This window comes from Rhea pennata, chromosome 4 (genome assembly GCF_028389875.1).
Source record: "Rhea pennata isolate bPtePen1 chromosome 4, bPtePen1.pri, whole genome shotgun sequence".
Taxonomy (NCBI): domain Eukaryota; kingdom Metazoa; phylum Chordata; class Aves; order Rheiformes; family Rheidae; genus Rhea; species Rhea pennata.
In genome coordinates this window covers 63,259,132-63,272,671 of record NC_084666.1, presented here as the reverse complement: position 1 = coordinate 63,272,671, position 13,540 = coordinate 63,259,132, and the positions used below count along the sequence as shown (strand labels likewise).

Below are 13,540 nucleotides of genomic sequence, written 5' to 3'. Positions count from 1 at the left end.
TATGACAAAAAAATTCAATGGAATTTAAGAAAAAATTATTTTTCTAGATTTGACCCATTTTAATCAGGAAATTATAATTCCACTGTATAATTGTATAGAAAAACTCAAGGGCTTTACAGTAAAAAAAAGTGTATATATTATTGAGTTCTATAGGTTTTGACAGTCAACCCGTTAATGTCTTTTTGTTTACTTTCCTGCTAAATTGAACAAGATGCTTCCATAGGGTTGCTGATGATAAATCAATATAAAGGGTGATTGAAGTGATGATTCCCCTCCCACCCTGCCACCATCAGTTACAATGTGTACCCGCTCCTTTTGGCAGCTGTGTGACAGGCTACGTAGGGGAACGCTGTCAGTTCAGCGATTTGGAGTGGTGGGAACAGCAGAATGCCGAGCAAGTGAAGATGCGGAACGTAACCATTGCAGTTTGTATAGCAGCTGTGCTCTTGCTGCTCCTGCTGGGCTCCCTGACTGCCTACTGCTACAGGTAATGCTTCCAAACACAGAGTTTGAACACATGGCAGAGGGGCAGAGGTGCTGCTGGATTTCATAGATGGCTAATGGTGAAAATTTTGCACTGTTTCTTAGCTGGTAGAAATCGCCATAACATCCTTTCTGTTGTTGTGCAGTGTTTTTGTTTGTTTTTGCTTTTCGGCAATTGAATCTATGAATAATTTATAAAGTTCTGTCATGTCCCTTTTCCACAGTACTCACACTGACCTCAATGAGAGTGACATGTGTCCAGGAACCTGATCAGGTTTGAAGAGGAACCGTAATTTGTATTGATGAAAGAGTTCAGGGACATGCTATTTGCTATTTATTTCTTCCTCTTTTTTTTTTTTTTTTTTTTTTTTTTTTAAGAGCTCTGAATGGCTGAAGCAGTCATACGAGGGCTTACCTACCCTGAACAGAACTTACTAGTTCTGTTTTGTTTCTTTTTTAGTGTAGAACCACACCTGAATCCTCCTTTGCCATTGAGAAAAACTGTGTGTTACCCTTCCAATAGTGAACTTCTACAGTGATGCCTGCAGCAATGAACATGAAAGCAGTTTTCTTGCAGTAGAAAAAGTAAAATTAGGGATATTGAGTTTAGGGCACATCTCCCTGGCATTTTCCATGGCTATAATAAGTTTTGCAGGTTTGGGATTCTCCTCATGGTGAAAAAGATCCCTGTAGTTACTATTTAAGAACCCAGTCTCATGTGAAATTAAATGTTGATGTCCCTTGCACTGGAAAGTATTCAGCATTTAATAAGCTAGAGTCTTTTGGAAATGACCTTGGCAGGCAACCGTTCTCAGAGGCTCTTGTTTAAATGCATGTTTATCTTTAAAAGCAAGCAAACAAAAAGCCAGGCAGCAGACAAGTTGGCAGAGCCTCTTGCTGCATGCCTAACTGTCTTCCAAGTATTTTGTTTCTGGTTTAGGTTAATTTTAAAATTCAAATCTACCAGACCCTAAAAATTAAGTCACAGAAGTAGTTAGCTATAAAAGTATATATTTTATATTTTTATTTAATGGTTCCTAGCATATTTAGTCCATACAAATAGGTAAGCTGCCACATTTTTTGTTTTCTATTAACTGATTGTAGAGCTCTGGATTAAAACTAAGCGCAGGCTGATATGTTCTTGTGACCTGTGATTGAGAAGCTAATCAGTGGAATGGTACATGCAGAATAGACAAATCATGTGGTTCTTAGATTTCCCATGTATGTCATACAAACTTTCATGAAAATTAGCCAGAATATTGCTGATGTTAAGGTGTAAAGATTCTCTTCACTTCCTCTCTCTTTTGTCATTTCTCCCTGATTTACTTTTTTCTTACCAAATGCTTTTGATCAGTATAACTATTTACCTCAAAACAAGTTTTCAATTACATGCTTGACTGTTTGTTCTGAAGCTATTACTAGCCTAACTAGATCGAAATGAAACTGCAGATCTAAAATCCCTACTTAACTGGAGTCTGTAAACCAATATTTGGATTGAAATTGTTATACTGCTTTTTCTCATAACCTACTGTGTTTTGAAATGCATTGATTAAGTGTCTAACAGTCCTGTTCCTTCCCCTGTAAGCTGCAGACTCATATCTCCTTTTAGTTGGAGGAAACAAAGTAGATGATCTGCACTTGCCAGTTTGAAAAATGTATGAACTGGAGACCAAGAATACCAAAGCACTGTGGTGTCCAATGAGTATAGCCTGCTAAGCAGAATTGTGATGTTTTTAATTTTAGGTTTATTTAGTCTGAATGTTCAGTAGCACTCTCTGAACTTCCTATCTCCTTGGGAAACAGAAAAACGTTAATTTATTTTCCATCAAAGAAAAACTGAATCACAAATTTGACACTCACAACCCATCACAAATTGGCCATGGTCATGTAAAAATTAGCAATAGAGCTAGGATTAGGATTGAGGAATTCTTGGCTCTTCTTGCCCATGCTCAGTCAACTAGATTTCGCTGCCTCTCCTTCTTGTGCTCAAGTCACACGTGAAGATTCCCATGCATGCAAAGTCAATCTAGCATGTATAATTTTGCATTCTTTGAAGTAAGCTGTAGAATTAAGGTGATCCTCTTGAACAGGCGTCTGTCTGAGGACAGGGCCTGTGAGTTGCAGTTCTGTGCAATGGATTTTCAAACCCCTGAATAACATACTTGAGTTATGCCAGCAGGGTGAGCTGCAATGCAGAGTGGGCACATGCAAGTGAGGATTTAAATGTCAACAGCAGCCTTGCCACAGTGTCAGGAAAGTCAGTATTTTTCTCAGTATTTTGCTCTGTGGACATACCCCTAGATCTGACACACAGCACTAAAGGCTGTGTGGTTGATATCTGACTTCATATTAGCAATCCTTTACTAGGGACAACTAGAATTTTTTTTTGGAGGTGAACACATAGCAGCATGTCACACAGAGTCTAAGGGGAAAATCCGTGGTAGAGACAGGTCTCTGTCACTTCTAGCAGAAGCCACATCTTACCTGTATTGAATGTTCATGATAATAATGGCATGAGGCACTTTTCCAGTTTTGTGAATGCAGTGTGGAAATAAAGGGAAAATTCTTATTCTCTTTGATACATGTCTATTAAATTTAATTCAAAATAGACAAGTAAAAAGAAGTTAGAATAAGCTACTTTCATTTTATAGATGACATCTAAGAGAATAAAAATTCTGTATGTTATTCAGTAGGGATGTGCTGATTTGGATCTCAGGCAGTATAAATGAGCTATCTTTCTTATCAAGATTTTTTTTTGTGTGTGTGTGTGTGTGTTGGAGCCTATATTGGCTTTTAATACTACCTTATAAGTGGTCACTATTTAACTGCAAAAATAACAATTTTTTGATTTATGGAACCAGCTACTTGGATCGGCCTATTCATATCCTTTTTCCAGTTCCAACTGTATATTGATGTTTTTTCCCTTTAGCTAATTCAACTGGTCATGCTTTTCCCAGGAAATAACTTAGTTCCAAGATTTTTGAGAACTTCAGTTTAATTATTTCCTATCATTTTCTGAAGCTGTTGCTTTCCTTAAATGATACAGATAAACACAGAAGTGACTTTCATAATTGTAATTAATTAAGTGATGTACAAAAGTTCAATCAGATTTCCTTCAGCTGCGTCTGCAAGCACCATCCATTGTATGTGCTTAAACTTAAATCTTAATAAGAGGAATGTATTATAAATAGAATAACGTAATTTTAACTTCCCCTGTCCATTTGCTTCTCAGGCCTATTGGTTATTCTAATGTGCATCTCTAAAGAGTTATTCATTAGAAAAATGTTTATTCACCTCTTAATGACTTCTATTTTTGGCAAGCCTGGTAACTGTTTTAACCACTGTGCTGTAACTAACAGTAACACACCCCTTCAAATGAATGAAAGAAACCAAAATGTATATCCCTTCTGTAAACAGATATAGAATAAAGTGTGAAAGGAAGCAGTGCCTGTTCCTCCCGAAGGGAAGTAATTTGTTTCAGCTTTTGCTCTGTTGCAGAAGTCAAAACTTCTATAAGAAGAATCTCTATGCAGAAGCAATAAGAGATGGCAGCAGCCGTGCTGACAATGAGAACGTGACACCTACTTGCAACAAGCCTCGGGTAACTATGTTAATGTGGAGTGGAGAGGGAGGCAGGAAGGATCAAAGAGTGTTAGGGATCCACTTGAGATTATCCATCAAATAATTCACATCTTAAATATATTAAATAACTGCTAGAGTCATCAAGTGCTTTGCTGTGAACCCTAGTTCATCTTACCTCATTGTTATCCCTCATAGTTCACAGCTGCCTGGATGTATTGCAACTATTAGCCAGTGTTATTGTTAGCTTTGAACACAACAGTTGGGGAACTGTGCTCTAAATTAAGGAAATGGCAATGTGATGACATGGCATATCACAGAGTTATTTTCACAGGAAAGTATGCCCTCCCTATAAAAGGCTTCTTGGAAGCCAAGTGTTGTGTGCACTACTTGAGATGTTGAACTTTATTTGGGGTGGTTGATGCAATTAAATGTATTTGTATTAGAGGCTATCTTGTAAAGAAAAAGAACTAGGATGTTATCTAGCAGTTTGGGAGGGAGTATAAAATATTAATTTTGCTCTGATATTGGCAAAAGTGCAGTCATGATCTAGTTGCAATGGCCTATTTCTATTGTTTTTTGTGTTGTGAGAATTTGACTCCATAAGATCTGTTCTAGAAACCTGATTTTCATCAGGTCGTTGCTAACTCATTGCAACTGGAACTTGAAGTTGGCAAAAATGACATAATTGGCATATGTGGCTATTTTTATGCTCAATCTGAGCTTGCTATGTCAGAATGGTACAACATAGTCTGAGACCTTGTCTGCACACATACAAACACATACCATACAGTTCTGAAGAAGCTGTTGTAGTATAGGCAGCATTACACTCCTAGGTAGTGTAATTTTAGCTAAGCAGCATATGCTCTTCGGAATAAGCACAGTTATGACAGTGTAAAAGACTGTTGGAGGAGTTTATACCCACACAGCTTTGGAGATAAGCTGTAGTGATGCACAAACATTTCTACTCAGGTGACTACACAAATGCTTTCTAGTATAAGTTTAAGGAAATATAGCCTTATATATCCAGCTATAGCTGGAAAGGTATAAAAACTGTGTGTAAAGGGGTCATGTTTATAAGACAATTTGGCTTTATGTATTTCCTTTTATGTTAATGGGTATATTGACTTTAAATCTTGATTTTAAAGTTCGATTCTTTATGTTACTTCCCCAGATCTTTGAGTCCAGAAAGAGATGTGTTTACATCTATTGGAGGCTATGTTTGAAGGGTTGAGTATCATGTAATATCTATATTGCAAATCGGGGGATTTTTAATCATCCCAAAGGATGCCTTGCAAATGGTTTAGATTGTCTGGCTGGTTTTGTAACCGTTAAGGTTCTGGTAAAGGTCCTTAGGTGCTATTGATGTATGTAGCATTAGGAATACTAATAAAGAAGTTGAAATGGGGACTGGTGGTCTGTATGCAGTGACAAGGAGTTCATGAAATTCACTCCTTTCTTAGCAAACAGACCTGCTGCTCATCTGTAAGGCTGGGGAAGGGGAGTCCAAAGTTTCTTCCTTGCTCCTATGTGTGTTGGCTGGCATGTATGTGACAGGGCAAAAGCCCTTTCTCTTCTGTCAAATGCTAGGTATCATGATACTGGAACGACACCTGTAAATTTGCCTGTGACATTCATCCTTCCCTTTACTTCTGTTCTGTCAAGTGAGGCAACATTTAGGCTAGGGTATGGCTGGGTATTTTTCACATTCTTGTGAAGGATATCCGTAACCCCAACTGGGTTTATCCCAGCAGTATGGAAGCCCTGGTAAACTTCTGCACGTGCCTAGATTTTGATGCTCTTCTGAGACTTGTCACCTAGCAAATGTTGTTCTACTTTGTACAATCAAAGTTATTTTGCAGAACTGTGTATAGCTGGATCCCCTCTGGGCCAAGGCCATAACATGTGTGTTAACAGCTGTAAGCCTACAGATTTTGTGCAAACGAACTCGTGCCTAAATATTCACATCTGCTTACATAAGTGTGACCTATTCACAGATATCCACCAATTCTGCATCAAGACCGCGGAATTTGTCATGCTTTTGTTTGAACATCTTTTATGCAAAGCAAGAGGTCGGGTACTTCTTCGATAGCTTGGAACTGCACGCTCTCCAGCGCTGTCACCAGTTCAAACGTTTAATTATCTGCAGAGGAGAGGTCATCCCAGAAACCAGGATGACCCTTTACCCCCTCCTCTGTCCTTTTTAGTCTGCCCTTTGAGTTTTAGGAAACTGATTTGTTTTATATTAATATAGTCTCTTTGTATTTTGTATGTATTGCATGTATTTTGCAGTTTGCAGTTGTCAAAGAGTGTAACAATTCTCTGGAGACTAAAGCAATTGATCTAACCGAGTGTCAAACAGCAGACCTTCATCCTGCTTGTTCTTCAGAATATGGTGAGTTAGGATTTCCTTCAGTTTTGGGGAGAAGCTTGGCTCGGCTAGCGCAGTAGCTGTAGGTATAGTGTGTGTTTTGCACCAGTGTTACGGTGATATTAGTAATGTTGGGGGGAGGGTGTCATTTATGCCTTTTTACAGGAGGCAGTGTTATAATTCAAATTCATGAATAGGTTAGGGTGATGAATGTAAACCATTCTGGTATATAAAGCAGCCACCAGTCTCACCAGTCTGTTTCTCGCTTGTTCATTTTGAAAAATAGGAGCTCTTGTTTACCTGTAAAATTTATCCATTTCTTGGCAGTGGTTCTCAGGGGAGGTATGGGTGAGAGTCACTATGCAATATGGCAGCCAGAACTGCTGGGAAAGCAATGAGTTGTATTCCTAGAGCTCAATCCACTGGGTCATTAGTGGGGGCCACTGCCATGAATCCTAGTTTCACACTGAGAAAACACAATAATCTGAACTCTAAAGTCTACTCTTTTATTTTGCTAAACCTATATTACTATTCTGAATTTTTGTGACAGAATTTCTATCCCTGTCATCTTGTATTTCTCACTTGGGACAAATGACATTTTCCATCACATTAGAAAATGGAAAACTACATACAGTGTTTGTTATTTAATGTCCATTTACCTTTACTGGGCCTGTTTTTCTTGCATTTCCAAGACCAACAATTCTAAGAAGCTTTCTGAGATGTTTTGATCTGGATCCAACCAGCTCCTGAAGTCTGTAATCTGAAGAAGAATCTCAAATGCCATGGTGAAGCTCTATTCCCCTAATAACCTTAGCAGGCCCCCCAGATCCATCTTTACTGTGATTCTTCTCCCTTTTATATGAGCAGGATGAGTGACTGATAGAGGAGACAGAAACCAGAATGCTATTCCTGACCTGTGCCTTGCACAGCAGAAGCCGTGTTTATACTGCTGTGAAGAGGCCATTCAGTCCCTGACTGTGCAGATTGCTCATCAGAAATTAGGCTATAATAATACTTTTAGGTTCCTAAGGAGACAGAGGTCTCTTGTGATAGTAATAATGTCAAATTTTTGCATTTATATAGAACTTTTCAGGTACTCTTCATAGCAAGTGAGTTATATCCATCATGCTGACGGGGCATGTATATCTTAGGAAAGATATACCTTGATGGTCCTTACTCATTCAGGCAGGATAAGTGGCAGTCATGGTGTGAGAAGTCCAGATCTCCCAAGAAACCTTTTGTCATGTGATAGCAACTGCAGTTATGCTCTAAATGTTAGACAAGGTGATTGACTGCTTGGGGAATGTTTGGTGCTTAAACACAGATGAGATGCATAAAGGAGGTATTCCATGCCATCCCTGGTGCTAAGACAGCAGACGGCACAGAAGTGCACAACAGGCTTCCGTGACCCACAGCCTACTGGCTGGACCAGCCTGGATTTTAGAAAATGCTTCTCTATAGATGGAAACTGAATCTACTAATAGCTGAGATAGTGGGAACTGATGGAGAAAAACTGATATCCTTAACCATTTTTCTTGTTTACCATAATTTACAGAAGTTATCAGAGAACCCAAAGTTTGCATTGGCTATTTAGAAATTATAAATATTTGAAGATACTTGAGTAAGCAGGCATCTTGTGAGATTTTTAGAATTACCTGTCCTATTTAGGTACCTTGAATATGTCTTGGGAACACAGTTTATTTATTAATAGAAAACATGCCTCAATTTAAATGGTTCGACTTACATAGAGAATGTGTATTGTCCAGTGGAAGATGCCTAATGTTTCCCATCAGAAGACTCTGCTTTTATTTACAGTTTTAGCAGGTATAACTAATAGAACAGAAATTTCCCATTACAGATGTCTGATTTTTTTTTTCATATTTGAAAATATTAGCAAAATCAATTCAACCATGTTAGAGAGCAAGACTGGTAAATACTATGACATTTTTTCAAATGTATTAAAAAGTCTTATACCACATCAGTGAATAATTCTAAGACTGTGGAGCAGGGGCTCCAATTTTGCCAGGTGGATGGTCATCTTGTTACAGACATTCCTTTTCCTGTTTTTATATATGAAAACCAAAAGACTTAAAAATTTGCGCAAAACAAGCAATTTCTTAAAATCTGAAGAAAATTCTTGACTTTGCCTCTTTTTGTCTTCTTTGGCATGAGTTGTTTTTGCAATTTTTGGAATCTGTTGCTTCTCTTCCTGTCATAGCTTTCTTCTCTCAAAGCTGCCATTAGCTTTCTTTTTGCTTAGTTTTTATGAAAATCCTCAAATGGCTTTGAACAATATTTTTCTATTTTATTCAGTGGAAAAACAGCCTGTAACATATGACAAAGCAGTAGAGAGTTTGGCAGAAGAGGAAAAGGAACAAGGCTGCCGACAAGAGGTTCCTCGTGGTGAAAGATTGCTTCAGCCCAGGGTAGCTGAGAAGAATCCTCTCGAGGCTCCCTGGAGTGTCCGTTCCAACCTCCTGCCAGAAAGAGGACCATGTGAGCTTGCCCCAGCCAGCCTATTGATGCAGCCAGACTAGAAATAGTCTGAGTTGAGTTGAAAAGGAGGGAGGATGAAATCAGTAGAGAACGGGAACTTGTGAAACACTGAAACAATCCTTATCTTTTCCTTAACTGTGCATTAGCACCACAAATCAAAACAGAACAAAGAAATCCTTGACACTCCTTCTCTGTCATCTCTGCTTGGAAGAATTACTGTAATCAATATATTATCAATGAATACTCTATAAATATCTCTTTAAGGGTTAACACTGCTAAGCTCATTTACTGGCAGCAAAAGGACATTAAGGCAAAACAGACTACTGGGTGATTTGTTAGAGACAAATATTGTATAAATGAGCGGTGATCTTTACACGTTATGCATGCAAAATCCAGAAAACAGCCTAGAAAACGGGCAACAAGAAAAACTGCAGAGAAACTGGAATCAAAGGTGATGCAGGAAAACGAGTTAAAATGATTTTTTGTATTACAGTTTTGTTCATGGACACTATAAGCGACTCTCCATTACTGCTGTCGTATTAGTGAAACTTCTTGGACTTCACCAGTCTTATTCTTGTATCTGCGTCTGTAAGAGAGTTCCAAGTGTAGTCCTAATTTTTTCCATTTTGCTGAACTGTAGGATTGTTTGTGAGTGTACGGTATTCATGATAGTCACATCTATAAAATGAGATGTAATATCTGAGAGGAAAGGTGATTCTTCTGTTAATTTTCCAGTCTATAGTTTTTGAAGTACTTCAGACCATTAAGTGATTATTTCTGAACTGAGGCAGTGGGCCAGAGTTTGTTTCAGTCCGGCTAGTAAACACGTGCTGGTGCTATCCTCATCTCACGGAAGTGTGACAGGCAGCAAAATCTAGCTCATTATATAGAATCTAATGTAGGGAAACAACTCCAGCCAGTTGCTGTTCCAACAGAATAGAAGAAGAGGGACAAACAAACAAAAAAAAACCTCTCAGTTTGGACTGACTTCCACAAAATGCTTTGTTCTGCCTCATAAAATCCGTGGGATAAATTGGAAAAAAAACACCAGTTTTTTTTGTAGCTGACATTCTAACAGCTGCGACTCCCTTGTGGTTATTTACTAAGAAGAACTAACACTTATAAAGTTCTGTTGTACAGAGAGTTGTAGCTTAGTTGTTTATCATCTCAAGTGATTTCATCACTGGTCTTCAATTCCTGAGGCTGTTTTCAAAATGTTTGGAAGATATCTGTAAATCAGCTGTATTGCAAATATTGTTTTCATTGTACAGCATCTGTCAGTCCTCTGTTTTTGAAGTCTATTATTATAACTACTGGACATCATCTTTAAACTCTGCTACATTTCCTACTACTTGAAATTCATTCGCTGGAGAGTAGTGACTGTCCTATGGTAACCAACTCTGTAGGCTGATAATGGAAGACAGTATTGAAAGGCTCTGATCTCTTGTCGAAAGACAGTTTTACACACTTGAGTAACTTTGCAGAGTTACTTCTGATTTCTGCTAGTGTAAACAATAGGAGCATTCAGCCTAAAGCATCTGAATCACGACAATTACAGTACTCTGTTGTATAGAAAGCTGTCACTTATTTGTTTTTCTTCCCAAGTGATTTCTACTGGTGATTTTGAATTGCTGAGGCTGTTTTCTAATCACATCACTTCTGTGATTCTGCTCTAATCTCAAAATAGACTTGTAAAATAGGCATTTTGAAAAGATTAGCTGAAATTAGGAACAATGAAGATGCATTTTCTTGTGTGAATGGGAAGAAGAATGCTTCCATTGAAAGTGAAGTGATTGAGGAATGTTGGCATACTAAATTGTGTTCAGGAGAGGGCAACAGTTGGGTTGAGATGCTAATATTCAGCAGAATGGATTTTAAGTTCAATGTAGTTAAATTTCATTAACACTCTTAAAAGCCTCTCGATTGGCTTCCCTGATCTTTCACAGTTCATCAGTGATCTTGTATAGGTTGATGAAGAGAGTCCAGCTATGAAGGCCCTGATTCAGTAAAGCATTTAGATTCCATAAGAGTTAGATAGTAAAATTGCTTTGATCCCTGGAATTTGATTATCTCTGTTGAAATATGTTTGTGTGCTTAAAATCAAAGTGCTATGTTTGATGATGGTCAACACTGAAGTTTCCCTGATCAAAGGAAATACAGGTTTGTAATTTTGAATCTTGTTTAAACAAAGATGTTTCAACTAATCACAGATTAGAGTTTCATATTCTACCCCATGTTTCAGTTGCTTTGCTTTTCTTCAGTTTAAAAATCTAATTTTGAATTTGATAACTGTCTTTGGAGAATGAAATAGGAAAATCAGAATGATGTGTTTTTATAATTGGGATATTACAAATTTCAAATATTTCCTAAACTCCACTCTAAATTCAAAATAATCTTTAGCATTAAAACATTGAGATGATATTTCAACATAAATGTAATATATTTGGTTTATTTGTGTGTTTATAAAGCTGTTGATTTATAAAATAAAAAAAATCCCTGCTGTGTCTCTTATTTTAGTAGAAGAGAGTGCAAAATTCTGGTTTCAGTTAAAGAATATCATGTTTGTTGGTAGCTCCATTGGTTTCATATAGCTGCAGTGTAATGTGCTGGTGAAGCATTTGCAGATGCCATGAGTTCTTCTTACACCATTTAGAGGATCTGTACTGATGAGGATTATAGTCTACAGCTCACAGTTATATCCCAGCTTTAATACAGTAAGTTTTTATTTAAAATTTTAGTTATATAATTCCCATAAACCTGTAGAAGCCCTGTGACTAATTACCATGTACTACATTTGATAGGTATTCTATTTCGTGCACATTTAAATGGCTCTATTTATGAATATTGCTACTTGTATGTCTAGAAATATTATCTGTTGTCCCAAGATATATTTTCAAGCTAATCTCCAAGATGTTATTCTCAGGATTTACAGGAAAATCAATGGAAGTCAAGTGGCTGAATCCTCTAGGTGCCTTATGTTTTTGGTTATACTTTTTTTTTTTTTTTTTTTTTTTTTAAGCATATTGAAGATACCTTAAAATTTTTAGGATTTCGTGTATGGAGCTAGCCTGGTATTGACCTCAAATCCCAGTGTTATTCTCTGTTCTTTTTTTTTTTTTTTTTTTTTTTTTTTTTTAAAGAATTGAACATGCATCATATCAAACTATAAAGGGGAAATCTAGAAACATAGTAGAAAAAAGCTGGACAAGCCTAAAGTGAGAAAACTGTTGGAAAATTCTGAAGAGCAGGGGAGAAAATAAATTTGTTTAGTTTAGTAAATCCTGACTTTACTGAAACTAATGTTTCAGTTCTCTAAAGCCAGATTTTCATCCTAAACAAATGAGGAATGATTCATTCTCCTTCATGAGGAACATAGGCAATGTGAAGGTTCCCAGTCATAAGGAATGCATGACATGTCTCACTTTAAGTCCTAATTTGCCATCACTTGCAACTTCTGCAGAAGTTTATCTACTCAGGCAAAAAATTTCCATCCTGGACTCTATTCCAGGATAAAAAATGTTCCTAGAAAAATCTACAAAAAAAGGTTCAGAATGGGATTAGGAGAAGCCTCTATCTTGTTAACTTATATTGTAGTTTTGTCCTGTTGGGAGCCATTTTATCTCAGGTTATTTCAGAGTGATGCCTACGCTGTTCATTTAGTCTTCAGTACACACTTGGTGTTATTGCTTCACTGGCTGATAACTTGCCATCTTTATCTCTGTACATGTGAAAAGGAAAGAGCTTAGTGGCATTAGAAGCCTCTCCCCAGATCCCCAGGAATGCACCCCAAACACAATCTGGAAGGATGATAGCATAAGTTGGCTCACTTCCCTCTGATCTTTTTATTAAGATGCTGTTTAATGCCAGTTTTGATGTGGACCAGGAACAGCCAACTTCATGAAAACCATTCATCATGAGATTAACTTTTAAGCACTCCTCAGTACTGAAGTGGACTAGATTCAGACCAGTGAAAAGCCTTAGTCCCTTCTAACTAACTTCAATATCCTACAATTTCAAGGCTTATGACCTTGACTTTTGAGGTAACTAGTGCAGCAATCCTCTTAAAGGTGCAGTAGGCCCTTTTGCACTGGACGCCTCACCACTGTCACACTTTACTCCTCCAGCCCAGAGGTAAGAGCCAAAATGTACGCAAATGTCCTCTCGCTGCCTAGTCCCTTTCTGCGGGGGGATGGTTCTAACTCTTTGATTCTACTAGTTACAAGCAGGAGCTCAACCAAAACCTAGAAGGAATTTCTGCGCTTCATAGATTGGGACCGTGAAGTCTGGAAGCCACTTGCTTTCCAGGTAAGAAGTTAGAAGTTAGACTCCAGGATTAATTTTAAGAACACTTGAGTACCAGATACTTGTTTTTGCTTACACCCATGGCTGCACAAGACTGCTTAATTTGGAAGCACCCAACTTTAAACTGTATACATCTCTAGAGCTTCAGTTCATAGTCAGTCTTGTCCACTTGACCTCTCAATTGCCCTGGTTGGTCTGACCCTCACCCTGTGCCTGTTAGGGGTTGGATCCTGTCTGTCAGTCACTTTTCAGTCTGTGTAGCAATGTTCACCTTTCTCCCATGGCCTTTATCCAAACCAGTTTGGAATG

The 13,540-nt window shown here is 37.8% G+C and overlaps 1 protein-coding gene across 1 annotated transcript in view; it reads left to right on the top strand.

The window, feature by feature from the left end:
* EGF (epidermal growth factor) overlaps positions 1 to 11,293 on the top strand; it is a 61,682-nt gene extending 50,389 nt beyond the window's left edge. Inside the window, exons 22-25 of the mRNA XM_062574874.1 lie at positions 323 to 487; positions 3,982 to 4,084; positions 6,355 to 6,457; positions 8,747 to 11,293. Coding sequence (XP_062430858.1) covers positions 323 to 487; positions 3,982 to 4,084; positions 6,355 to 6,457; positions 8,747 to 8,970 — 595 coding nt within the window. The 3' untranslated portion in view covers positions 8,971 to 11,293. The remainder of the gene's footprint in view (positions 1 to 322; positions 488 to 3,981; positions 4,085 to 6,354; positions 6,458 to 8,746) is intronic.
* Positions 11,294 to 13,540: the final 2,247 nt, after the last annotated feature.